Here is a 25,608-nt window from a genome sequence, read left to right as displayed (position 1 = left end):
GCTTTCGGCTGTTGGTTGGTTTTGTAACGGCATACGTGCCGCGCTCCGTAGCTGCCGCTTTGCCTTCGGCGGCGCTGGAAGCCGCTGGCCGTCGGTGCTGCCGCAGCTCGGGCCTCGCTCCTCCCTGCGCCGTCGCTTCTAAGTGGTGCTGCATCCGAACCCGCTTTCTGCCTCCTCGCTGCTTTTGTGGGTTTGCCCTTGGTTACTTGTAGTCTGGGTCGGTTCCCTCTCTTTCCCAACCATACGAACTGTTCTGTCGGTGTTTGTCAGGACGCGCAGGTGGGTTGGAACAGGTACTGAGCTGTAAGTTTAATCAGACTTAAGCCTACAGAAAGTTGTCTAGAAGTGGCCTGACAGAATGGACCAGAAAGGCTCTTCCATTCTGATGGGAACCGAGAAATGGAAACTTGGAGGGGTTTCCCTGAACTTGGAGCCTGATCCTTGGTGGTGTAGGGACAGAAATCCTGATGGCCTGACTTTCAGAGGCCGGATTTTCAGGGACTGTGTGTGTTTCTGTAATCCAGGCTGTGAACCGTTCTGCCTTTTGTTCCCAGCTGTAAAACACCTGACAAAAAGGTGGCTTTGGCGCTTTATTAGCGCTCGTCAATTGCTGGATGAATAGCACAGTAGCGTACTTCAGTGATGTTGCCAATAAGGGCAAGACGACTCACATTGCAGGTTTGAGAACGTTGTTCTATCATATGATACCTGAATGGTGTTAAATGTAAAAAGTATTTTTCCTTGTAAAACTTACCTGATACTGTCCTGCATCAAATTCTGGACTTTTCTCTTGTCAGTGTTTTTACCTTCAACAAAGCAGAACTTGTTTTCCTCGCTTGCTTTGGTTTTGTAGCTTTGATAAGGAACAGCATGATGCTTTTTTCCTATGGAGTTTGGTTCTTCGGTAATCCCTTACCTCCACAAAGATGCACTATTAACCAGTAATGGCAGCTCTTCTGCTGTAACACCCGCTGAACTTCTACAAGTAGTATTGCTTCCTTTATGTCCTGCTAAGCAGTTTTCATGAGAAACTGTATTCTAAAAATTACTCATTTTGTGTCAAATTGTGTAGAAATAAAATTGACTCCGGTAAATGGCGTGGCAGGATAACGAAGGTGTCGTTAATGCAGTATCTCAGAGGCGTGCCACCGCAGCTACGGAAAAATCATGTCATTTTGGAGACGGTTTGTGTAGTAAGGTTTCATGTTGTTGTTCCCAGTGTTGCTGAAGTCGGTTTGTCCCCATCCGCCTGCCCCGGTCCAACCACGCTCAGCCCCGGCTTTGGGAAGGAGCTCTGCGCGGGACCCGGGCTCGGAAACGGCTGCTGCTCGTGTGAGCGCCCGCGCCTCTCCCCGTGGGGGCTGGCGCACCCAGCCTGCAGCGGGGCCTCATCTCGTGAGGCCCTGACTGGGTCCAGCACGAACCATCAAATATCTGTGCCCTATTGCACACAGTTCTTGTTTCATGTGGTTCAGCCTGTGTAAAGCTGTGGAGCTCTTGTGGAAAATGTCTCCGGTTCTTCGTGGAGCTGTTACGGCCGAGTCTGTTCGGGTATTTGCACAGCGCCGGCCCCAGCTGCAGGGCTGAAGCGCTGGGGATCGGTCAGCTCAGTGTTCACCGTTTACCAAGTACTCACAGCGTGGCCGCGGTGCCCGCGTGGATCGGGTGTTTGCTCCGCGCACACAGCGCAGCCGCCTCCAGCGCCAGGAGCCCCGCGGACACGGGCGTGGAAGCCGCTCCATTTCTCTTCTCCCCTTGCTTTCCCGTAAAATCTGCCTTGCTGACAGGAAAAGTGTAGTTCTCCAAAATGTAAAGGAAGCAAATTGAAGTGTCTTATTGTGGTGAGAGCATTTAAAACCTATTAATGATTTCCTGACATGGAGCACAACAATAGTTCACTTTGCCATGGGATATATAAAAAGCAGAAAGGGATTTTTAAATTAGTAAATGTGATAATCAGACACAAATCTATGTTACTGGATTTCTTCAAGAGAGAAAAGTTGCGTAGAATGAACGAGTCACTCACAGTTGATAACATGTTTATTGTACTGGCATCCTTCTCTGTTGGGGAGTCCAGTATATTCTGTGTACTATCAAATATATCAAATATTGAAAAAAAACTTTTTTGAAAAGGTTCATAAAAATAATTTAGAATAAATCTATATTACCTTTTTTATCCTTATGACCAACCACTGGCAGTACTGCAGGGCCGGGGCCGCTGCTGTCCCTGCCGCCGGCACACGCGGTGCCCACGGCCACGAGGCTCCGCTGCAGTTCAGCGTGACCCCCCGCGTCACCCTCGGCCCCACGCGCGTGTTCACCCCGGCCCCCGCGCTCCAGTGAGTTCTGGTTGCAAAAGGTTGCCAGTTGTTCCCAGAGAGGGTGAGGAGGGTCCTCAGAATGCCCTGATAGGCGTCTTGGCCCCAGAAGCCACGCAGAACGAAGCCCCAGCTCTACCTGCGGGTCGGACAGCGCTTGGGACGCGTCCAGCACGGTCTGCGAGAAACGCGGTGTGTTTTGGGGACGGGTCGGTCACGCAGCCCGGGCTTTGGAGGAACGCGTCCGGAACCCGCTGGGGGCCCGGAGCCTCGCGCGCGTTATCGTGCGTGGACTGAGTCGCGTGCGAGTTGTGGGAATGAAGATCTACCAGGGTCTGTTTCTTTTGAAAGCAGAATAAGCCTCCTTTGAATGTGCTCAGCTAGGAGAAGGCTCTCGTGATGGCTGTCGGCACAAAAGGAAAGGTAAAGCTAAAAGGTAATTAGGGTTGCTTTAGTTTGGGAATACTATTGTCTTTTCCAGAAAAACAGGCAAAATCTCGAAGTGAGTTTTTGGTGGTGGTTTGCTTCAAAAAACACAGTTTGATTGGTTGAAGCAGTTAAAACAGATTTTTGTATTTGTTTTATGACAAAAATGCTGGAAGTGTGTTTTTCTTGGCAAAAACATCCCTCCACTCCAGAAGGTAATGCCAATTAAAAAGAGAATTCAAATTCGTATTTGACCGACTCTTCAAATCAGAATTTTTCACTGTAACTTTACCTAAAGGGCAAACTAATTTAGACTTTCGTTAAGTCCGTAATACAAGGCATAAAAATGGGAGAGTGTGAGGAACAATCTCGAAGCAGCTCAAAGCCATGCAGGATGAGATTTAATGTGAAGGCACAGCCTTAACCGCGTGGAATGTACAAAGCGTATATAGAAAACAAGAGGGAGGTTTATTTGTTGACCAAGACTTCTGGTCAACGAGTAGCTGAGTCGGAGCTCCTGGCTGGGCAGCACCGGCAGGGACCGGCCGCGGGGCCGGTACGGCCGCTGGAGCTTCGGGAAGCCGGAATGGGGCTCTGCGGTCGGTTCGTTTGGGTTTTAATGGACAGTTTCCTGAATTCTCAGTTCCTGTCCTGAGTTGCAAGGAACAATTAGACCTTCCCATGGATTGCATTGTATTTGATCAGCTGTCTGTACTGCAGGCTGCGCAGTGAAACTCCTGATTGAGGCAGGAGAACACAATTGTGAATTAAACAAGAATGCATAATTAATAACCAAAATAAAAGAATGAATCACGTTAATCTGTAAAGAAGATGCAATAAACTAAGACAAAACAAGGGAACAATTTAGCTCATACAGCAGGATACACAATGGACTACAAAAGTGATTGTACCAGGTAGTCTGCCCAGTAACCACGTTAATTCGGATTTCCACGGGGACAGCTCGGTCCCCGCCTGCGGGGTGAGCGCGAGGAGCTGGCGCGGCCGTTGCAGTCAGCTCCGTTAACTGCGCGTTCTGCCCTCCGACGTGGTTCTCCAGACAGCAAAATCACCCCATAAACTGCTCCAGTTCCACATGACTTCATCCCTGTCCCTGTTCTCCTCTGGGACAAGCAGCAGCTCATTGGGATCCTGTACCCCTCCACTACTCATTACCTCCAACCCAGTGAAACGACTCATGTGCCTGGAGTGTGTGTAAGTGTTCCATTTCTCCACGGCCTTCGCATTCGCATATTGCCTCCCTCGGTGATTCATCCATCCTTTGCGCTGCACTACCTCTTTATTATGGAAATCTTTTAATCCATTAACTGTTACGAAGTTGGGCAGTTCCAGGTGCCTTAGAGTGCTGGAAAGTTCACAGGGGCTTTGTGCAAGCAGAGAAGAAAGCCCTGTAAATCTGTGTCACATTACTGTCACTTGTGACAGTGCATTTGTTATATTGGAAATAAAAAGAAACTCTTTGCAGCTGCCACCCCTGCACAGCTGGAGAGGCCCCGGGCTGATGGGTCCCACATGCTCTGAGCTCCCAAGGGAGGTCAGAGGAAAACAAACCCCTGAGAAGTTTCTGTTTTTCGAATGTACTGGAGAAAATACCCCCGAGGGAGAGGCTGGCCCGTCCCTCCGGAGTACGGAGGCGCCACGGGCCGGCTGCGGGTGTCCCGGCACAGAGCCGGGCAGACGCGGGGACCAGCCCCGGCGCGCCCGGGCCAGACGGGCGAGGCAGCGCGGGGGTCCGGGCCGGGCCGGGCGGCAGCGGGCGCGCAGGGAGGCGCTCCCGGGAGAGCCCGTGGAGGGGGTGCCGGCCCCGGGTCCCCAGCGCCGCGCAGGGCTGAGCCCCGGCCCGGCAGCCCCTCGCCTCCACCCGCCGGGAGCTGCCGGGGCGGGGGGGCGGGCGGAGGGCCGGGGCGGCTCCCGCCCCCGCCGGAGGTAGGACGGGGGCACGGAGGCGGCCGCAGCCCCGGCCCCGTGAGGAGGCGTCAGGCGCGGGAGCTCCGGGTACCGGCTCCGTATAAATGGGGGGCGGCGGTGGCAGCAGCGGCAGCGCTGCGCCCAGACGGAGCCAGAGAGCGGCTCGGCAGCGGCATCAGCAGCAGCACCGGTACGATGGGCGGCGGCCCGCGGCGGCCCGGGGCTCTGCCGCTGCTGGCGCTGGCGCTGCTGGCGGCGCAGGGCTGCGCGGCTCCCCTGCAGCCCGGGGGCTCCCCCGCGCTCACCAAGATCTACCCCCGCGGCAGCCACTGGGCTGTGGGTAAGTGACCGACCCGGCAGCCCGCCCGCCCCCTCCCCACCCCGGCTGGCCGGACCCACCCGACCCTCCCGGCCGCTCCTCCACCCTCCCGGCGCCGCGGCCGCCCCGACGGCGCTCCGCTGCTCCCGCGGCCGCCTCCCGTGCCTCGAGGGGGCAGCGGCTCGGCGGGCTCGGCCGGGAGGAGAAGGTTCCAACTACCCGGCGTCCCACCGGGATCCCCGGGAGGCTGCGCTGTCCCGGCCGTCGGTTGCGGAGGAGCGGCGGCGCCCGCACCGGCGCCGGGAGCGGGGAGCGCGGAGCCGCGCCCGGTACCGGCCGCCTCCCGGTGCTGCGGCCCCGCCCGTCCCGCGCGGCTCCAGGCGCGGCGGGCGGACCCCCGGCCCGGAGCGGGTCCCGGCCGTGCTCGGCGCGGAGCAGCCCAGCCCGGGCCGATCTTGTCCCGCCGGCACCGACGGGCGAACCCCGGTCCCTTCCCTTCGCTCCCCACGTACCGTCAGTCAATAACAACTTCCAGCTGGTGCTTGAACAACCAAATCTATACGCGTTTTTGTTAATTTCATGCTGTCACCGTTGTTCCTACAGGACATCTAATGGGGAAAAAGAGCACTGGAGATTTTCCTTATGTCTATGAAGAAGAAAACAAGACCCCATTTTCAGCATTACCCGAAAATATCAAGCAACTGCAAGACTATCTGAAGTGGGAAGAAATCTCAAAATATTTGCTACGGCTGCTGGAAGGAAATGAAAATCAAAGTGCTCACTTTTCAAAGGGAGGGCTTCCCTGGTATGCCAGGAGCCCCTGGGAGACAGATGACAACAGCAGCTGGAAAGAGGTAAGTAAGATAAAACCTGTAAAAAACACTCCATATATTCAAATTCCATTGTACAGTGACACATCAGCTTTCTCTGACTTGTGATTGTCCAGAAAAGTAGCAGAAATGCATCTCGTATGCTGGTCATTTGGTAAAGACTGTACACTCGATTGCAAATTGTCACTCACAGGCATTAATTAATTAATTTGCTACTGGGCATAAACTCAGCAAGCATTAAGCAGATGTTAGTGTCTTGATTCCCTTCAGGTTGGTTGGTCGTTCCACTCTTTTCTAGCACCTCAGTTGCTAGAAGCACCAGGTTCTGCATCAGCTCAGCAGAACAAGCCAGTGTGAAGAGCAGCTGTGAGTAGAGGGGGCGGGAAGGAAGCAGAACGTGTTGTGTGCGAAGCTGCACCGCGCTGACTCCCCTTGGTACCGGTCGGGCTGTTGTTTGCCTGGCTCGTGAGGTTCTGCCAACCACGGGACAGAGCAGCCGGGTGGGCAGCTGCTTCCGCTCCCAGCTCCACTTTCTCAGGGCAGCGTTTCCCCAGCCCGCGCCGCGCTCGCCTGTGCCCTTTCTTACAGCTCACAGCGCGCCGCGCTCGCCTGCGCCCCTTTCTTACAGCGCTCGCCTGCGCCCCTTTCTTACAGCGCTCGCCTGCGCCCCTTTCTTACAGCTCACAGCGCTCCGCGCTCGCCTGCGCCCCTTTCTTACAGCTCGCAGCGCGCCGCGCTCCCCTGCGCCCTTTACAGCACACTGCGCTGACAAGCTGCAGCGTGCGCCTCGGACCCACCTCCTCTTCCCCCAGAGAGCGTGTGTTAGTGCTATATCACAACAAGACTTGGCAACAGATTCACCGCTATTATTGCAATTTTGGAAAATCTCATAAAATACACTTGGGAGGATATCAGTGAGGCTTGGCAGAAAGTAAACGGGGTCTAAATGACATAACATAAACTGCAGAACTTGCTAGAAACCTGTTTGTAAGGTGTCAGGTATGGCAATGGTGATATAGCTGCAGAATTCTCTTGGGTGACATTGAAATAGAATAAAAAGATGAATATCCCCCCTTAAAGACATGAATGGGAAGATATTTTTTCTTCCTATGTCTACTGTAATATGATGTAATTAATATTGCTGCAATGGCTTCAGCCCAGCCCCCCTCCCGAGATCACTAAAGTCAGTGAGTACGTCGGGTTTCGCTTGAACACGAGTGAAAATGCACCTGTTAAATGAGGCTGTGATTTAAGCCTCTTTTGCCACTGGTGTGAACGCTGCCCACGGGTTTCTTCCTGTCTATGGCTTTGTGACAGCGATGCTTCTAATAACAGTCATCAATACTATCTAAAAAGGAAGCAATTGATCTCTTCAGCTCTGCAGTGCATAGTTTTGTAATCAAATCAGATGAACAAATTCATGATGCTATGTGAAAAGGGAAATGTTTTGTCTTCTAAAAGTATCTGGTAATAAATTGTACTTAGAAAGGCTGAAAGTTGCCTCCGTTAAGCTGAATCATATCCATATGTGTGTACTTTTGCCCTAAATTAATATCCATATTTTTGTGGTCAGATGTTGACCATATATGTGGAATAATGAGATTATTGCCTGAAATATCCAGAGTTCTCCCATTATTAGTAAAAAAATAATGTATTTCACATGGTTAAGATACATAAAAACTTGCAGAGCCTCATTTTTCCATAGAACCTTTGATTTCCAGCACTCAACAGTTACTTAGTCTCCATCCTGAAGTAAAAGATATCAAAGTATTACAATAACCTGTGCTTTCCCATGTCGGACACGAATACCCGGTTGCACGCAGCCTGGACAGGACAGGATGTGTTGCTTCTCTTTGGCTTCAGCAAGTTAAAACCCAGCACCTCCAAGCCAGGCGACGTATGGCTTTGAGATCCGCTTTCCAGGTGCTGGCCGTCGGAAGGAATGTGCTTTTCTTTCTAGAGGACTGTGATAGTTTCCTAAACATTCGACTAATGATAGTTGTTATTTTTAACAAAGGAGACCTTTTTAATGTATAAAGGTGGAATTCTGGTACACATGAAATTCAGTCATACATGTAGACAGTGATACACGAGCATCAATGGCCTTTGGACTCTGGTGCGCGGAGTTTCGGCTGTGAGGGGTTCCGGGTTGTGGATTTTTGGCTGTGAGGGTTCCGGGTTGTGGATTTTTGGCTGTGTGGGTTCCGGGTTGTGGATTTTTGGCTGTGAGGGTTCTGGGTTGTGGATTTTTGGCTATGAGGGGTTCCGTGTCGCAGGTTTTCGGCTGTGTGGGTTCCAAATTGCACAGGTGGTCAGACAGCACCTTTAAGGTGCTGCTGTCCCCAGCTGACCGAGGTGCTGTGCACGGGGTGATGAATGTAGCTCCCTGGCCCGGGGCAGATGGCCAGATAAACCGACAATGAAGGTGCAGCGTGTACAGGAAGTTTGCACTTGACATTAAATACTTCTCCAATCATATTGTGTTTGAGCTTGAAATAGAAACTAATTGTAAGAGGAACCAGACGCTGTATTTAGAGCGGGTCACTGCTGGGTTGAGGTACTGGAATGCGACCCAGAAGGTAGATGGTGAACCCTCCCGCCGGCTGGTGGAGCAGCTGTCCCGGGAGCCGTCCGGGGCTGCGATTCCGTGTGCCCGTGCAGAGACGCTGACCCGAGGAGTCCGTCTGTCCGTCTGCGCAGCCCCACGCTCCTGCCCGCTGAACAGAGCAAAGACAGGCTGTGCTGGGAAGAGACGTGCTACGAGGACTTTGTTTTCACGGACTGTTTCAAACGTAGCTGATTTGATTTAAAATCGGAATTTTAAATTTAAGCTCAGAAATTCCCAAAGCTAACGGCCGTAGAAGTAAATACGGATAATGGACTTCAGGTAACTCAACTCAGGGTCTTGCTTATCAGCTCGGATTCACTCAGTGCGTTAGTTACCCCTGGTGCTTGTGTTGCGCTCTGCGTGTCGCAGGAATAAAGCAGCGCTTCTGAAGGATTCCCCGAGCAGAGAAAGAGCTGCAGCACACGTGGGCACGGCAGCTCTGGGAACCGGCTTCTGGCCCGGTTTCGGTCAGTACCGGGCAAGCGAGGATCTCGCCTGCTCTTCGTTCTGTGAATAAATTACAGCTAAAGCGGTTGAGGATCAGAGGGGAAATCTCTCCTGCAAGTTGGCCTAAGTGTAAAAGTAAGTTGGAAAAGAAGCTTAGAATCATTTCCATAACTTGGCTGTTTACCACTAATGAGACACTATATAAATGAGATGGCAGACAGAATTATTTGGGGGAATGACTTTCCTCATCTTTTGGCAGTTGGTTATTACGTTAACCAAGACAAATGAGGTCTGTTTTGGAAAGATTATTGGGAATGTGTTTGTTATGTGAATACACAGAGCAGATATGTATTAGGCTTATTAACTTAGTGAATGGCTTTTCTCAGGACTGGTCTATAAATAATATTTTTCTCTTTTTATTAGATGATGGACTATCTGCTTCAAGTTGTGAATATGAAAGAGAGCGCTCCAAGCTGAAAGAAGGGCTCCAAATCATGAAGAAACGTAATGTTTCCGTAAGAGACTATATTTCACAAACACTTGATTGTATCAGATAATCAACAAGGTCTCTTTCCTGTAAACAAGATTTCCTTTGTGTAAAATATCTAAATACACATATTCTTGTATGTTTCAACAATGACTAAACTCTCTACTTCATTTTCAAGGTTGCATTTTCTCACTTGAATGGCTTTGATATATATAATTGTCACGGAAGGGTCTTCCAATTAATTATACGACTTACCTATCTAATCAGTTCATCTCTTAGTTCAAAACTACATGACATTTCAACATTTGCAATAAATAGTACTAATAAAGAGGCTGGGTTTATGTTTTCATTTGAGTTAACAGAATCTGGCTGTGCCGCGGCTGGTAGCAAAGATGCAACAGCACGATTTTCCCACTGAAGCTCTTTCCCTCCGGAACCGCAGCCTGGCCTGTGATTTTTGTTGGCGGGGAAGCTGGTGCTGGCTCCCCCGGCCGGATGGGCACCGGGGCTGCGGGAGCGCGGGGCTGCGGGAGCACGGGACTGCGGCACAAGGGCTGCGGGAGCGCGGGGCTGTGGCACAAGGGCTGCGGGAGCGCGGGGCTGTGGCACAAGGGCTGCGGGAGCGCGGGGCTGCGGCACAAGGGCTGCGGGAGCGCGGGGCTGCGGGAGCGCGGGGCTGCGGCACAAGGGCTGCGGCACAAGGGCCGCGGGAGCACGGGACTGCGGGAGCGCGGGGCTGCGGCACAAGGACTGCGGGAGCGCGGGGCTGCGGCACAAGGGCCGCGGGAGCGCGGGGCTGCGGCACAAGGGCTGCGGCACAAGGGCCGCGGGAGCGCGGGGCTGCGGGAGCGCGGCTGCGGGGACCCAGGTGAGCGCGGCGGGGACGGAGGTGGCGTGGTGTTGGTGGCACTGCTGGGAACCGGGAACACGGACCTGGCCCCTGGGGGCCCGTGCTGAGCACAGCGGGGTTTCCAGAGGCGCAGGTGAGCGCTTGCTGCTCCTGACCGGCCCCCGTCCGTAGGCCTTGGCTGCGGGTCCATTGCTGCCAGAGGCAGCTGAGCTGCCCGTGCTGGGCTTGGACACCCTCCTGTTTGCGCACTGAGGACAGCTGTGGTGGCCACAACTGCTCTAAATTAGTTAGATCTTGTATCTTGCTCTTGTCGGTGTCTCTCGGTGTTTAGAAAAACAGTATCATGATCAAAATGGCAACAGACGCTTCATCTCCTGCCACCAACAGGCAGCTGTCTAACAGCATCTTGAGTGAGAGATACTTTTATGCAGACAATTTGTTAAAAATGGGCCTTCTTCCATTGCTGAAGCCTAATCTATGCATGTGTGAGGGAGAGGTGTCCTTCCTACATATATATTTACCCCTATTACTTTCCAGTGAAGATCTTTCCTGAGCCTGTTTATTCCCTGTTCCTTTAAGTCACCCAGTTCTTTCACTACAAAGCAATGAGCCCATAGAACAGCAGCTTAGTCAGGTACTTTTTTCTGCTCATTTCCTTTTCTGGAAGGGTGTTGTTCTGGCTCCCTGATGGACGCTCTTCAAAAACAACATGCATTGAGTATTTTCAAACAGAAACCATCACCCTATAGCTTGTCATCACCCTGATGTCACCTCCTGCTGTCTGTTGGGAAAACAACAGGTTTTACTGGCTGTTTCTATCAACCCCCTTGTATTTCACAGGTGAATATATAAGCCACAGACCTGAGTGGAACGTAAACCCTTTCCACCAAAGCATAGCGTTAATCGCCAGCTTTCTCCGGCAGCCACTCAGCCCACCAGTGCTGGGCACTTAGACCACATTCTCTCACCAGGTGACGTGAATTTTCAGCCTGCTTTCCCTGTAACCACCTCACTGTTGCTGGGCTAAGCAGAACATCAGTGTCTGCGTGTTACTGACTCCACGCAGAACAGCTGACCTGCTTACAATTAGCAGGGTTGTCTTAATACCCCAACCTAGCCCTACAAAGAACATTTTCCTCTTGTTCACCCACCTTTAGTTCCTGTAGGCCTTCATTATAAATGTTTCAATCAATTGCTGTAGATACATACTGGAATTATAATATTTGTGCTATTCATAGTGAAATGCTCATTTAGCTGAATGCTTGGCTGTGTCAGGGCTCAAAAAGATCAAAAGATCAAACCAAACAGAAGACTTGACCAGGTCCTCTGCATAGCCCAGGTCATACGGAGGAATTCACCGGTGCAGGGACTGCATGCAGTGTAGATCGCGTCCGGGGTTCCAGCAGATGGAAGGAAAGATCCTGTCAGTGTAGGACTCGATCTGACTTGAGAAGCCTTTAAGGGCATCATCGAGTGGAAGGCAGAGACAGGTAGATAAGCGCATCTAAGCAATATGATTCCTGCGATCCAGAGAGTGAAGTGCAGGCTGCGGACAGACCCATTTCTCTGAACGTTTAATTTTTGTCATCTTTCCTAGAGGACTGTAGTGAAGCTTGGTGTTGTATTTAACTCGCATTACCCATCTCAATGATAGGAATCCCGCTGTCCTACACTTTCCTGTCCCCACAGCTCCCTGCTCCCAACCAGCCCTCTCCACGCCTGACAGCTTCACGGGGACGACGGGGACGGGCTGCAGAGAGCAGCTGAGCCCGTGTGCTGCCGCCGGCAAACCGCCAGCTGTCCCGCCGGACTGTGCCTGACGCATCAGACCCGGGTGTCCCTGGTGCTCTCGCGCTGTGCGACACGGACCTGCCATCCCTGCTCCAACTCTTTGCCATGCTGAGCGATGCACTACCCTGCAGCCTGCGGACACTAAGGGTGCTTTTCTGGCCACAGTAATGCAGAGATTCTGCCTGCTCACCCTCCTGCCCTATGGCTGCACGTCTCTTGTGTCTCCTTGTGCCGTTCTTCCAGTGTCAGTGCTCTGTAACTCACGCTCCTGGCCTCTCCAGCCTCCCCTTTCGCATCTCTCGGTGCCGTGAAGCTTTCCCACTGTGTGCGGCTCCCTCCCAGCTCTGGAAACCTTGTTGCAGCAAAAGGGGGCACTCCTGCACTGTGCTCTCCTCGCTAACCTGTTCTCTGAGTGGAGTCTAAGAGCTCTGACCAGTAATCGTTCACCAGTGGGTAGTTAGTTCTCTGGTTTGCAACTGACTGCCTGTGTTAGGAATCCTTCTTGATAAATGGGTGGCAAAGGCGTGCTCCTCAGGTGTGTGTCCTTCCTTAAAGCTGCTTTAAACTGTCTCCTGTGCAAGGAGAGACCAGCATTTCCATCAGTGCCCAAGGCGTGTTCAGCCTGTCTTGTCCTTCTCTGCTGCTCATCCTGCTTCCTCCTGCCCAGCAGTGCCAGTGGAGGGATGTGGGACAGTGCAGTGAACTCCAACAGGGAAATGCAGATTCCCCTGCTAGCGAAGCGGGGAGCAGGGTGTGCTGTTTGTAACCTGGGTAACTCCTGGTCCCACAAGGAGTGCAATGGCACAAAGGCGGGGCGGCTGCCGAGGAGTGCGCCAGTGCTGCCGACAGCACGTCTGCGAGGAGCGCGCTGCGTGTGCCGCGGGCAGCGGAGGAGCCAGGCCAGCCCGCCGTGCTGCCGTCTCCCTCGGGACCACAAACACCCCTAAGACGCCGGGGCCCAGCTCATTGCCTGAGCGCTCGCTGGCCTTTTACCCTACTTACGTCTTTCCCCTGTTTCTCTCCTTATGTCTGCCCTGTGCACCCAGAATCTGGTCTTCTTTTTGTTCCATACTTGCCGAGGAACAAAAATGTGTTTGAACTGTCAGCTTCAGTTGATCCTTGTTCTATCTGTGTATCCTACAGTGTCTTCAGGCTGTGGCAAATACTAATAAGGCTCGGGATCAGCACTCACATTAAGCTCAGATTTTGCCTGAGCCGCTGTCTGTAGCCGCTCAGTCTTACCCCGTCTCACTTCGTACAACGGGCTGTTGTGGTGAACGGGCTGTCGCGGTGAACGGGCTCCCCTCTCCGTGTCTGACACTCCCCGGAGCAGCAGGAGCAGCAGCCGAGCCCCTTGGGTGGCTCCAGTGCTGGTGATCTGCATGGGGACAGTCACCAGCAGAGGGGACTCCGGGTTCCTGTCTCTGTTCCCAGTGTTATACAAGGTGTTCCAAAAAGATGCGCTCAATTGGAAATCGCTGTATCTCTGCAGCCCACGAACGAGAAGCTCTCACCGCTGGAAAGGGCAGGGCGCAGAATGTCCGGTTGTTGCCACTAGGTGCCTCTGCCAGCGCACAGACAGCCGCGGGGCCGCGGAGCGCTTGTCAGCGGCACCAGCAGCGTGAGGGAACGGGCTGTTCCCGGGAGGGGAAGAGCACGGGGAACACGCGCTCCAGAGGAAAAGGTGGGAAGAACACGGCCCGTGCGCGTCCATTCGTCCTGCCAGCCGAGTCCATCTCTCTGAAACACCCTGTAACATTTCGTTAGATAATCATACAAGCATAAAACGCAGGGACAGTTCTCAGGACAGAGACCAAACACAGCTTTAGCTCCCAGCCTGGCGGTCTCGTCTGCTCTCTCTGACTCTTTTTCTATGTAATGCCATATTTCAGAAAGAGAGAAGTGGAGAGAAAGAACCATTCATTCTCCTTTCTCCTAGACAGACGTGGTGGGGTGATCTGAAATGTGCACGTTTCCTGGAGGTGAGGTGAGAATTGGACCAGCTATCTCGCTTCTTGAGCATCTGTTTCAGTCACTGGACTAACAGGGACCCGGCAGAGAAAGCCGCTGCGTGCAGAAGCCCGGCTCTGACAGCACGCGTCACACGGAGAACACTCCCTGGACCGGGCCTTCGCGTGGTGTGGAGAAACACTTAGTCTCTGGATGACGATTTGACTTCAGCTGGCTCTTCATGAGCCACCCACACTGTTCTTAGCTGACCTAGAACAGAAACAGGATTTTATGGCATGTTCTCACTGCAAAATAAGCCAGAGCCAGAGGGCCGGCTCAGCTTTTGGCGCCCAGTCGCTCACGCCGCGCGGCTGCAGCGCCCGCAGTGCGGGCCCCCGCCTAGCGGCAGTCTGAGGGGGTTTTGCTGCAGCACAGGGCAGCAGCACCCGCTGACGATGGGCAGGAGAGATTCTACCAGAACCGGTTCCCTGGCATTTCGCAGCTGCCTTCTGTGGGTTTTGTGCTCCGAACCACACCGTGCACCCTGACACCACGGCAGGCAGCGTGTGCTCCTGCAGCTTGCAGCCGCTCCGCCTCGGGCAGCCCGAAACGGAGAGGTGCCCGTGCCAGGAAACCCTCGCATCCTCCATGTCTTCCGGCCGGATGGCCCTTAGATGAAAACCAGCGGAAACCCAGAGTTATGAGTCAGGTAATGGGAACGGGTCTGGTCTGTGCTCCGCGGGCTCACACTGGCACTGTCTCACCTGGACTGGATGTAGCCAATGCACCATCTGAACCAAAGGCCGAGTAAGTTGGTCCCAAAGCACTGCAAAGGGTGGCAGCAGAGGGGAGTTTTTCACATGGCAGTGCAGGGTCACACCTGTCACTTCCCTTCTGTCCTCCCTCAGCCACCAGCAGTCACCGCAGCCACAAGGCAGGGCCTGAATACACGTACTCTATAGGGAAAGGGCCCGGAGAAAGGTAAGCTGCATACTCTTATAATAAATGTATATAACATAATTATATGTATTTTAAATTATATAAGATAATAATATAATAATTGTATATTATACAAGCATCGTATATATAATATATTGAATATTTATAAATACGTAATACATTATAATAGTTTTAATTTATGCTATTTATAAAGCATTATAGCAAGTTATAATATAATATTTCATGTTTGCATTGAAAATATAATAATTTCCTTTTAATTACATAAGGAAAATATCGCTATGGAAGTGGGTGAACACTGGAACATGGGCCCAGAGGGCTGTAAGATCCTAAAACCCAAAGGCCCTGGACATCTGGAGAAGGCCGGGAGCGGCTTTGAGCCCCGCAGAGCGCCTGTCCCCGCGGACCTGACACTGACTGTCGACCTCAGGCAGGAGTGCAGCCACACTACAAACTGGAATATGTACACGCTATGCAGAGCAGGGGGTCAGTCTTCTGACAACATGTCTCTATGGTGAATCTCAGGTATTTTATGATATGAATTGTGAGTGAAAAGGGGAAGAAGAGGGCGAGCTAAAGATAAAGGATCAGATGTTACATCCTGCCTGCTCAGCTGCTGGTCCTTAAACTGCTTGCTGCTGTGCATTCACCATCAATAGCAGACATACTTATGCCACCGTACTCTGCAAGCAAACAATCAGTGCGGGCAAGAGTGGCCTAGGTGGGTTCTGTTGGGCAACGTTCAGAACTCGGCAGCTCTTGCAAATGAAAGGTCAAAGGCAAGTCTCCAGCCAGGCCCCGCGTGACTGTGGAGCGCAGGATGCGGCCCCACGTTAGCAGTGCTAACCAGGGATGGGGTCACTGTAGGACAACGGGCAAAACTGAACTCTGCTACAACTGAATGTCGTGTTGATAATGCAGCCTCACCGGTTTTTATAAACAAAATTGAACTTAATTTGCTTCAGAGTAGCTAAGGTGCTGTTAATTCAAAACCCACAGAGTAACTCACTGGACACAGTTAATAGTCAGCAGACCACATAGGCCAGGCTTTGAAAGCATTTAATATTCGCTGAAGTGCTGCTTGTATCCAATTATAACTCACTACTTGCCATCTTAATAATTTAAATCTGTCCACTCTTTAGAGAGAAAAAAATGCACTAATCAAATACATGAATGCACCTTTTGCTTTTGACAGCATTAAATTAAAACTAAATGGTAGATCTTGAATGAGTTACTCTGCAAGAATAAAGGCATTAATGAGGTAATTTCATTATAGAGGCTCATCCAAGCCTATGTGAAAACAAGGGAAGTAAATGGAGAGGAAAGCCGCTGAGGAAATTAGGGTTCCTTCCACACTAATTAATGTTTTGGGGCATTTAGTACAGGCACCAAATTAACTGCTCCAAAGAACTCCATTGAGAAAAAAAATACATTGTTGCTCTGCCATGTAATTAGAAGACAGTACAAGCAGAACACTTAATGAGTATAAAGCCAGCCTTTAACTTATTCTGCCCAGCTTCTGAAAACATGCCATTGTGGAGGCCTAAGTTTAAGGAAGCACAAGGCGTACAATATAGGATTGTTTAGGTCCTTCTGTTCGGTGAGCTGTAAACAGGTAGCCCTGAATGGGGACTCTGGGACTCCTGGGAGGCCCGGCTTCCCAGAAAAAACAAGGTCTTAAATGCGTCCAGAGGGAAGAAGAAAAGGTGAATAGGCCCGGCCCGGGCAGCGCCGTGAATGCGCACCGCTGTCCTAAGCGATTACATGATGTTGTGCCACCCCCTCTCATTGAGTTATCTTTACACTGCTTTTGTCTCCTCTAATTGGAGCTGATGAGGTGCTAATTGGTTGCTTTTTAAAAAAAGCACTACTTAAGCACTGGCAAACAGAGTAAGACAGCGTGAGTGGAGTTAATGAGGGCTTAGCAAAAAAGAAAAACCAAACCAACCAACCAACCTCAAAAAAATCATACCAGAGCTAAGACAGCCCATGCGAATGTGTGCACCAGCACATACGGACGTGCCATCCTGGTGGTGTAAACAAAAACGCGAAGGGAAATGTCTGAATGTAGGCGATGGCTGGGAGGATTTAGTTGTGTGAGCGAAGGGGCAACGCCGGGCGCAGATCACGCACGGACAGACGGACGCCCAGCGCTCCGGCCCCGCGGAGGGGCGGGGGCGCCGCGCGGGACCCGCCGCACGGTGCGGAGCCCGGCGGGGCTGCCGGCGGGGCGCGGGCCGGTGGCGCACGGAGGACTCGCTCCGGAGGTGTTCACACGGTCCTGAGGAGGGTGCTGAGGTGAGGTCTGCAGGCTGGCGGGCCGAACCGCCGCTTTGCGACTCGCAGGTGAGCTGCTCGCCATGGCCCCTTGCTGGCCCAGGGCAAGGCCGGCGCCCTCCGGCGTGACAGCCGGACCTCGCACAGCCACCCGCCGCGCCGTGGTGGATGTGGCATCGCAGCCACACGCAGGTGACAGCTGTGCCTCTGCACCCACAGCCTGCAGGCTGGACTAGGCTGGAAAGGTTTCTATTTCAAACTCATATCTGTGGTGTTAAACCGAGGTCTAGGCTGGTTAGAAATAGCCCAGACGCCTGTGTCAGGCTGAGCAGCTGCGGTCAGTGGTGCCCGCCAGCAGCAGCAGCGCTCCCGTTTCGGGGCACGCGTGTCCGCGGCAGTGGGTCTGTGTCAGTGCCCGTGCCGTGGGTCACCCCGCGGACACCGCTGGCCGGACCGCCGCGCTCGGCTGTCACCAGGCTCCCCGCCCCCCCGCCCCGCCTGCGACCAGCACCGAGCCCAGCAACAGGCCTTTTGTCGCCGGGTTGCTGTCACCTTCCCCACTGTGTGTGCCGCCGTGATTTACACGCCAGCAGCAGCAGGTGTTGGGGGACGCTCTCAATGACCTCATTTTCAGCACATGGGCTTGTATCAAAAAATAAATCTGGAAAGCGCTGACTTTAAAAATGTTTACATGCTTAGTCTTTTGGTAATTTTGTGTTTTGAAAATATTCTTAATATAGTTACTTAATTTGGGTATGTAGTTAATAACTTCGACAACATTTTCAGTAACAACATGGATACAGAAACACCCTGAATAATTTGAACCCCATGAAGAAAAGAAATATTTTTTTTTCTTTTTTTTAATGCTTGGCATGGTTTTAGCTTTTTAAAATGATTTTTTGCCAGCTTTATGTGAAGTATTGTGATTAGAGCGTGTAGTGTTAAACCTGTTGCTACTACAGCTGGATCCAGAGGTCCTACTTTTGCCATAACTATGTACACCTCCTAAAAAAGATGTTGAGTAACATTGGGTCCTCTGCATTTTACGCATATCCTGTAGGTGGGTTGATACTGCCTCCCGCGTTTCTAAACCAATTCTGAAGTTCCCCACTACTAAAGTACTCGAGTCCTAAAGGAGAGCACAGAAAGCACCTGGGCTATCGCTGATGTTGCCTGGCAATACGCAAAAATAATTCTGCAAGCTTTTTGAGAATGATATTGCAAATGCCTGTGTTCAACAGAGTCTGTGCTGTTGATGGGTTTCTTTACATACAGTTTGTTTTATGCGCAGCTGCAGGGCTCCGTGTTTCACAGGCGGTACCTGGGGACTCGGGGAGCGGCTGCGGGCGGTGACCGCTTCGTCCTCCCCGTCGCGGGCTCAGGACCGCCAGGCAGCTCCCTGAGTCCTTCGGAGCTGCCGAGCAGCTTCCTGTGGACAAGGAGAGGAACGTGCAGTTAAACCTGTAAAACCCACAGTCAGCCTAAGACGACAATGCACCTTTTATTAAGATGACTCAGATGATCTATTGATGCTGAGGAGAAATAAAGGCTCAGGGCCCTCCCTTTGCTCACTTCTGGGTTGGGTTGGGTTGGTTTTGGCTGTGTATAACGCAGTTAGAAAAACCAATTAGTTTGCAAACAACCAGTTACTTGGGTATGTGTTTATGCCTGGTAATTTGTACCCCTATTGACATTTTAAACTGGATTCTTTTCACTCTAACACGTGGTCCCTTGATTTTCTTTCAGTTGTCATGAAGATGGGGGGTTTCTTGCTGGCTGGTAGAAAGAAACTTCCTAGGGAACAAAGTTGCAATTAATTCCTCTAAACATGTGTTCCTAGAACCATCCATCTATAAAACAGGCAACAAAACAGAGCTCTTTGCTTTAAGAAGTCACAAAAGATGCAGAGCTGAAAAAAAAGCTTGGATCCCTTAAGGCTAATTGAGCAAATATTTTGTTTTTTCTTCTGCGACTGATGCACTTGACAATGTTTGTGTGTTCCCAGGGGCAGGCACGCTGTGCCGCCGGGACGCGCGCTCGTCACCGCTGCCCGCGGCGCTCTCGCTGAATGCTTGCGGGAGGCCGTCCCTCGGGTTTCCTTTGTTTCCCATGGGATTAATAGCTTCTGGTTTACCACAAGGCAGCGTGACGTGAGCTGTGGCATTGCATGCTGTGCCTGCCAAGATGTAATCCTTAGACGTCTTCTCTTTCCACTTCCTCTTCCAGTTTACCTTTTGCCTTGCTGCTGTTGGGAAAGACGCTTCCCAGGCCCCCTTCCTTCCCAACAAGCACGGCCAATTGTGCACCCGTTTAAATAGGAATGACCTTCATTTTCTGAAGGTGAAGGTGATCCTGTTCATAAGGAACAAACAGCAGAGAGGGCTGGGGTCCTTCGCTGGCTCCTGGCATTCCTGGTCCTGATGAGCGATGGCTTCATTGCTCTGGCTGCTGCAGCTGCAGCTCAGGGGCACAGGCAGCCCTATCACATCTAAATGAGGTAAAGGGGGCACCACTCGCCTGAGCCCATGGGATGGCATATCTCATCAGCTGCTGCTAATGAGGGGATTAAAGGTGCCTTAAACCATCTCCTCTTGTTGGTAGGTTTGGGTCTGGAAGCCTTATCTCTTCCTGCACAAGTGGTGAGTAGTTTAGTGGTTGCGAAGTGCATGGAGTAGGTGTGTCAGAGGCAAAACCACATTTGTAGTTACTATTGTACCTGTTAGAGCGGAAGCATCTTTGGATTCCTGCTGGGATTAGTTCCCGAATGCATTTCCAGGCCATCTCATCTGCGAGCCTGTGCCAGCGGCTCCTGCCACCAGTGCGCAATGAATCTCTCATCTTTGACCTTGGAGGGAATTTGGCAGCTGTCCCTGCGTGAGAGGGAGCAGATGGCCGTGTGCGCTCAGTACCGCGGCACAGCACCGTGTGTGCAAAGTGGGAAGCACCGGAGCCGCTTGTCCACCACTGCTGCCATCAAACTGTCCCCAGAGAGAGCAGCAGCCCAGGACAGGCAGGTAAGAAAACCTCCCCGCCTTCCCCGTCCCCTGCCTGCTGCTTTGTCTGAAAATGTCTCCTCTTCAATATTCATCACTCTGGGAATGTTAATTCAGCACAAATTCACTTGCAGTGATGTTTAATAGGCGAGTTGTCTCTAAAGGAGGTAAAGTCTGCTTACAAACTTCATGTGAAGGGAAAAGGTGCAAAGGGTGACAGCAAAGGACTCTAACATATACCAGATAATCTTTGAAAATGAAAAATTACCATTTCCAAAGGAAATACCTTAAAAGTATCACAGAAGGCTCCAAAAAGGCTCCAAGTTTGGAAAGCACCTATCCTGTGGAAGGGTGGACAGGTTTCTCTCCTGTCCCTTCAAACCCCTTTGCGTGGGCTGCCCAGGGCCGAAGCTGCGGGTGGGTCAGGCCCACGAGCTGCAGCGTTCGTGGCACGAGGCACCGCGGGCGCAGCCAGCAGCCGCGAGCGCTGTGGTGATGGTGATGTGGTGAACCGGACTCGCTGGCTTTAGAGGAAGGCGTATGAATTGGGCTGCCTGAAGTAGGTGAGAGCAAAAGAAACGGTGTGCTGTCAGCAAAGCACACAAAGCAACAGGCACCTGATGTCTGAGTCTCCCCCTGTGCCCACCGGGGCTGTATCTCACTAGTTAATGAAGGGCTCACACCTGCGCCACTGCCTCTTCCAAAGCTCAAGCGCAGCATCAGGCAGGGTGCTGCTGTTAGCGCCGCTCCCTTGGTTTGCGATGACCGGAAGCTCATGGGCACAGCAGTAACGAGGAGCACACTAGAGTGCTCAGGAGCCACAGTGCACGCAGCACCAGGCGCCAGCTCAGCACGGTCCCGGAAGCATCAGGTATGAATTCTGGGTGAGGCAGTGAGGACTGCGCCGCCTCTGACCGGCTCTGGCACTCGCTGTTGTTGACCCCGGTTTAGAGGGTGCATCTGGGCGTTCCGAAACATAGGAGGAAAAGCAAAGAAGTTCTTGCAGTAAGTCATCACAGCAATATGGGAGCACAACCTTTGTTTGTCAAACTCTGCTGATTATCAGGAAAAGGAGATGGAGACTGAGCCTGTACACTGCTTGTAAAGTGTAAAAATTAAGATTATGAGATTTGCAGGGAAAAAAAAAACAACATGGAAGATTCTGGATCTAAAATATTAATGTTTTAGTAAATCAGCTTATGTTTGCTACATATGAGCCGGTTGGACATTTTATCCGTGCCCGTGATGTTTGTGTGCTTGCCCTGTCAAATCTCCATGAGATTAGTCCAGAGCCCTAAGGGTGTGCGGCATCGCAGGCTGCGCCGCTGCCTGGCTCCCCAGCGCGTAATCCACCGGCCGTTGCGCCCTGGCGGCGCGGCGCGGGCAGCGACCTCCGGCGGGACGGACCGCGGGACGGGCCGAGCGTCCAGCGGGGAGCGCGGCTGTCAGCAGCAGCTTGCGCAGGCACCGACAGCTTCGCGCTGGGAAGCCGTGAAACCCGTGAACGGTGACTAAAGTAATTTCAGCGCTAAAAAAATGGGGTTTGTCGAGCGTCATTGTTTTGGACTTCTCGTGACCTCACTTAGCAGAACGGCCTCGCTGCCTGTAACCTTTGTCTCCAGTATTTTCAGCAATAACTAGCTTTGTAGGCATTTGTTTTCTATCATCAAATCATTAAATGGTAATGCAATTGTTAGTTTCATTTCCCCAGTTCTAATACATTTTGCAGCCAGTGACCATTCCCAGTTCATTAACTGACTGACCTCAGCATTAACACCCCCCCTGCTCGGGTTGCCTTGGAAACAAAGCTTCCTGTGCGTAATCCAAGCTTATCTAGCTCTTTATCCTACATGTGACCCTTAATTACTTGCTAAATTAGAATGGTTTTCTGAAAATCACAAGAGGAGGTTAATATGTTCTTCCAGAGCTGGTCAAGCTAAGATGACACTAAATTCACAGGGAATTCAAATTACATGATCCCTGAAGGCGTCTCTTTCAGAAAGAAGATGAACTTTCCCAATGGGAGGCAGTGTGCCATGATAATGCTCCTGTCACTCACTTCCCTTGCCCTGCTTGTCCAGCTACAGCTTAATCCAGTATGAACAATGCAGTAAGTAAATATCAGGTTGATTAATTATGGTGCAAGATTCAGTAACCACTTGTCTTCTGTAATTAACATTCTAATTGAAATTAAGTAATACCCTTCATACACAAATTTCTGGACTAGGAGGAGGAGCGAGTGAGAATCCTCAAGGGTGAGACAGGGAAATTAAGAAAATAATAACTGGGGTCAAAATATTAATTGTCTCTTTAAAATTGTGTTACATTTTAAGAAACTTTTCAGTCAAAAAACCCCAAACAAACAACTCTATTGCTTCCAGGTGTCTCGGACATGGAGTTGGTTAATCAAAATATTGCTTACACTTTCTGTAAATACACCTTTCCTTCACCGATTTGATAAATGGAAATCGTGAGAAAAGGTGATGCTGTCTAGGATGCCCAGCAGTTTTCCCCTCCGTTGTTTCCAGGGGCACATTGCTGAAGGGAGAGTGTTTTGCCTCTGGAAGCAACTTTATAAAGCTTTGCTAAGGCTAAAATGCTATTGCATGATCTCAGGAAAAAAAGCAAAACCAACCCCAGACCCCCTGTGTTCCAGCTGGAGAACATAGGCCGGGCTCAAGCACCTCCTTGGTAGAGCCAAAAATGGGGCCGGTGTAACTCACCTCTGCTCAGCGTGGCCGGCCCAGCCCTCGGTGCCTCTGCCCCGTCCGGTGGGACCGGAGCGCGGGGTGGGGAGTGCAGGGGTGTCCTGAGGGACCGGAGCGCGGGGTGGGGAGTGCAGGGGTGCCCTGAGGGACGGGAACGGGGGGTGGGGAGTGCAGGGGTGTCCTGAGGAACTGGAACGGGGGGTGGGGAGTGCAGGGGTGCCCCGAGGGACCGGAACGGGGGGTGGGGAGTGCAGGGGTGTCCTGAGGGACCGGAACGGGGGGTGGGGAGTGCAGGGGTGTCCTGAGGGACCGGAACGGGGGGTGGCCGGTGCAGGGGTGTCCTGAGGGACCGGAACGGGGGTGGGGAGTGCAGGGGTGTCCTGAGGGACCGGAACGGGGGGTGGCCGGTGCAGGGGTGCCCCGAGGGACCGGAACGGGGGGTGGCCGGTGCAGGGGTGCCCTGAGGGACCGGAACGGGGGGTGGGGAGTGCAGGGGTGTCCTGAGGGACCGGAACGGGGGGTGGGGAGTGCAGGGGTGCCCCGAGGGACCGGAACGGGGGGTGGGGAGTGCAGGGGTGCCCCGAGGGACCGGAACGGGGGGTGGGGAGTGCAGGGGTGTCCTGAGGGACCGGAACGGGGGGTGGGGAGTGCAGGGGTGTCCTGAGGGACCGGAACGGGGGGTGGGGAGTGCAGGGGTGTCCTGAGGGATCGGAACGGGGGGTGGGGAGTGCAGGGGTGTCCTGAGGAACTGGAACGGGGGGTGGGGAGTGCAGGGGTGCCCCGAGGGACCGGAACGGGGGGTGGGGAGTGCAGGGGTGTCCTGAGGGACCGGAACGGGGGGTGGGGAGTGCAGGGGTGTCCTGAGGGACCGGAACGGGGGGTGGCCGGTGCAGGGGTGTCCTGAGGGACCGGAACGGGGGGTGGCCGGTGCAGGGGTGCCCCGAGGGACCGGAACGGGGGGTGGCCGGTGCACGGGTGCCCTGAGGGACCGGAACGGGGGGTGGGGAGTGCAGGGGTGCCCTGAGGGACCGGAACGGGGGGTGGCCGGTGCACGGGTGCCCTGAGGGCGCCTTTCCTGGCCGTGCTCTGGTGTCGCACACACGGCTGACGGGACGTACGTCTGTCCTGACAGACCAACACTTGTTGCGAGTGTTGGTTCCAAAGCAGCACTTAGGAGTTGCTTACATGTCCTTAATCTTTTATTGACATAGCACGAGGTAAATTTTGTACTGGTTTTATACTGTTATCTAAATCCATAATCACTCTCTTTATTACCTTACTTGTGGGGCACTGTCCTGTCTCTGGAAGTGAACGGTCTGCAGATGTGTCAGTTCTCAGTGTGCTCTGGGGCTCAGTGTGCTCTGGAGGCACAGCACCGTTCACTCTGGTGATTTTAAGGCAGTGTGTGTGAAGCTTGCAACCTGCTGAGGAAAACTCATCAGTCCCGCAGGCAAGACCCCAGCACAGAAGGATCTTCAGTCACCATCCCACGATAGCAGAACGTGCCCTTTGGACAAATGCAGTTCGCGTTCTCCGTCTGCGCCCGGTGTCGTGGCTCCTCCTTGCTGTGTGTTCGGCAGATGTGCCAGGCCAGCTGTTCACCACAACTGCCGAGTGGAAATTCCCTTTCTCAGGTCTCCAGGGAACAAAGCTCTGTGTCAGCAAGCCAGTGGAGTGCCTCAGTTTCACAAAGTTCACTGGAACAACGTGATTTAATGGTTCTTTTCCACCTGACGCACACACTGCCTCTCTACCGAGCAGCAGCACACTTGGGCACAGAAGATCCATTTTCCGATATAGGTGTCACAGAAAAGGAGGGGAAAGGCGGCTTGAGGTTGGCAAAAACACCAGTCCGGGAACAAGCAGCTCTCTTCTTTAGGCCCTACAGCAGTTCATGCTTCTGAACGTTATCGTTAGTGATAAGAATCCCCGAGTTCTGTGTTCTGGAGATGTCAACGTCTATATCACCACTGACGGAGCATTGTCACCAGAAGTCTAATGTCTGGTTTAGCAATTATGAGCTTCTCCTAGGTAGTCAGACTTTGCAGCATTTGACTCACTACGCATACATTTAAACACAGCCAATGCAAAAAACACAGTCTGTTTTAGCATGCCCCTGTCTGTTCTGAAACACAAACCAATGTGGATCTGTGTGCAAATGTTTGCTTTCATGGATATACATAAAACTCACATGCTAATCATTCACATTGAGGTGGGAAGAAACTAGACAGGTAAGTGCAGTCTACCAGTTGTACTGGAGATTTCTTTTGGTATAAGATGTATTTGTGTTTTACACTTTAGTTACAGATACAGTCACCTGTATTTCTGCTTAGAATTCCTGGGTTCAACACAAGATACCTCAGGTGCTCATTAGCATGACAGTGGTCACTGTGGCCTCCTTTGTTTCCTCCCTTTCCCTGCACCCTCCCAACGGGGACTCTTCAGCAAAGGCTCAAATATCAGAGGAGGAAGGACAGATCCCATACTCTATATCCACTCTATATCTCACTTCACTGCTGGGACCTCTGGAAATATGATGGCATTTTTCTAAGAATAACGACAGAGAAACTGTATCATCTACTGCTTGGCGGGATCTGAGACAGCTGAGGTATCTAATTCATTATGATTCTATGGAATTCATCATTCTGCCAATGGCTCATCACCCACGGAAGTATTTATGAAGATACATTCTAGACGTGTGAGAGATTAGCAGGTGCTAAG

General features: G+C 52.2%; 1 protein-coding gene and 1 long non-coding RNA gene across 2 annotated transcripts; both read left to right on the top strand.

Annotated features, from left to right (window-relative positions):
- The first annotated feature begins 4,684 nt into the window (after nt 1–4,684).
- Nucleotides 4,685–9,689, top strand: LOC102093899 (gastrin-releasing peptide). The gene is made up of 3 exons (XM_065044484.1): nt 4,685–5,010; nt 5,593–5,843; nt 9,298–9,689. Exons 1-3 carry the CDS (start codon nt 4,866–4,868, stop codon nt 9,349–9,351), a joined length of 450 nt encoding a protein of 149 aa, XP_064900556.1. The 5' UTR covers nt 4,685–4,865; the 3' UTR covers nt 9,352–9,689.
- Nucleotides 9,690–13,328: 3,639 nt separating this feature from the next.
- On the top strand, nt 13,329–23,007 carry LOC135577022 (uncharacterized). Its single transcript, XR_010468626.1, has 4 exons — nt 13,329–14,759; nt 14,861–14,933; nt 15,179–20,200; nt 22,166–23,007. It is a non-coding gene; the product is annotated as an uncharacterized LOC135577022 (long non-coding RNA).
- Nucleotides 23,008–25,608: the final 2,601 nt, after the last annotated feature.

The sequence above is a fragment of the Columba livia genome, chromosome W, assembly GCF_036013475.1.
Source record: "Columba livia isolate bColLiv1 breed racing homer chromosome W, bColLiv1.pat.W.v2, whole genome shotgun sequence".
Lineage (NCBI taxonomy): Eukaryota > Metazoa > Chordata > Aves > Columbiformes > Columbidae > Columba > Columba livia.
Note: the sequence above shows the minus strand (reverse complement) of the source record. Positions and strands in the feature narration are given on the sequence as shown.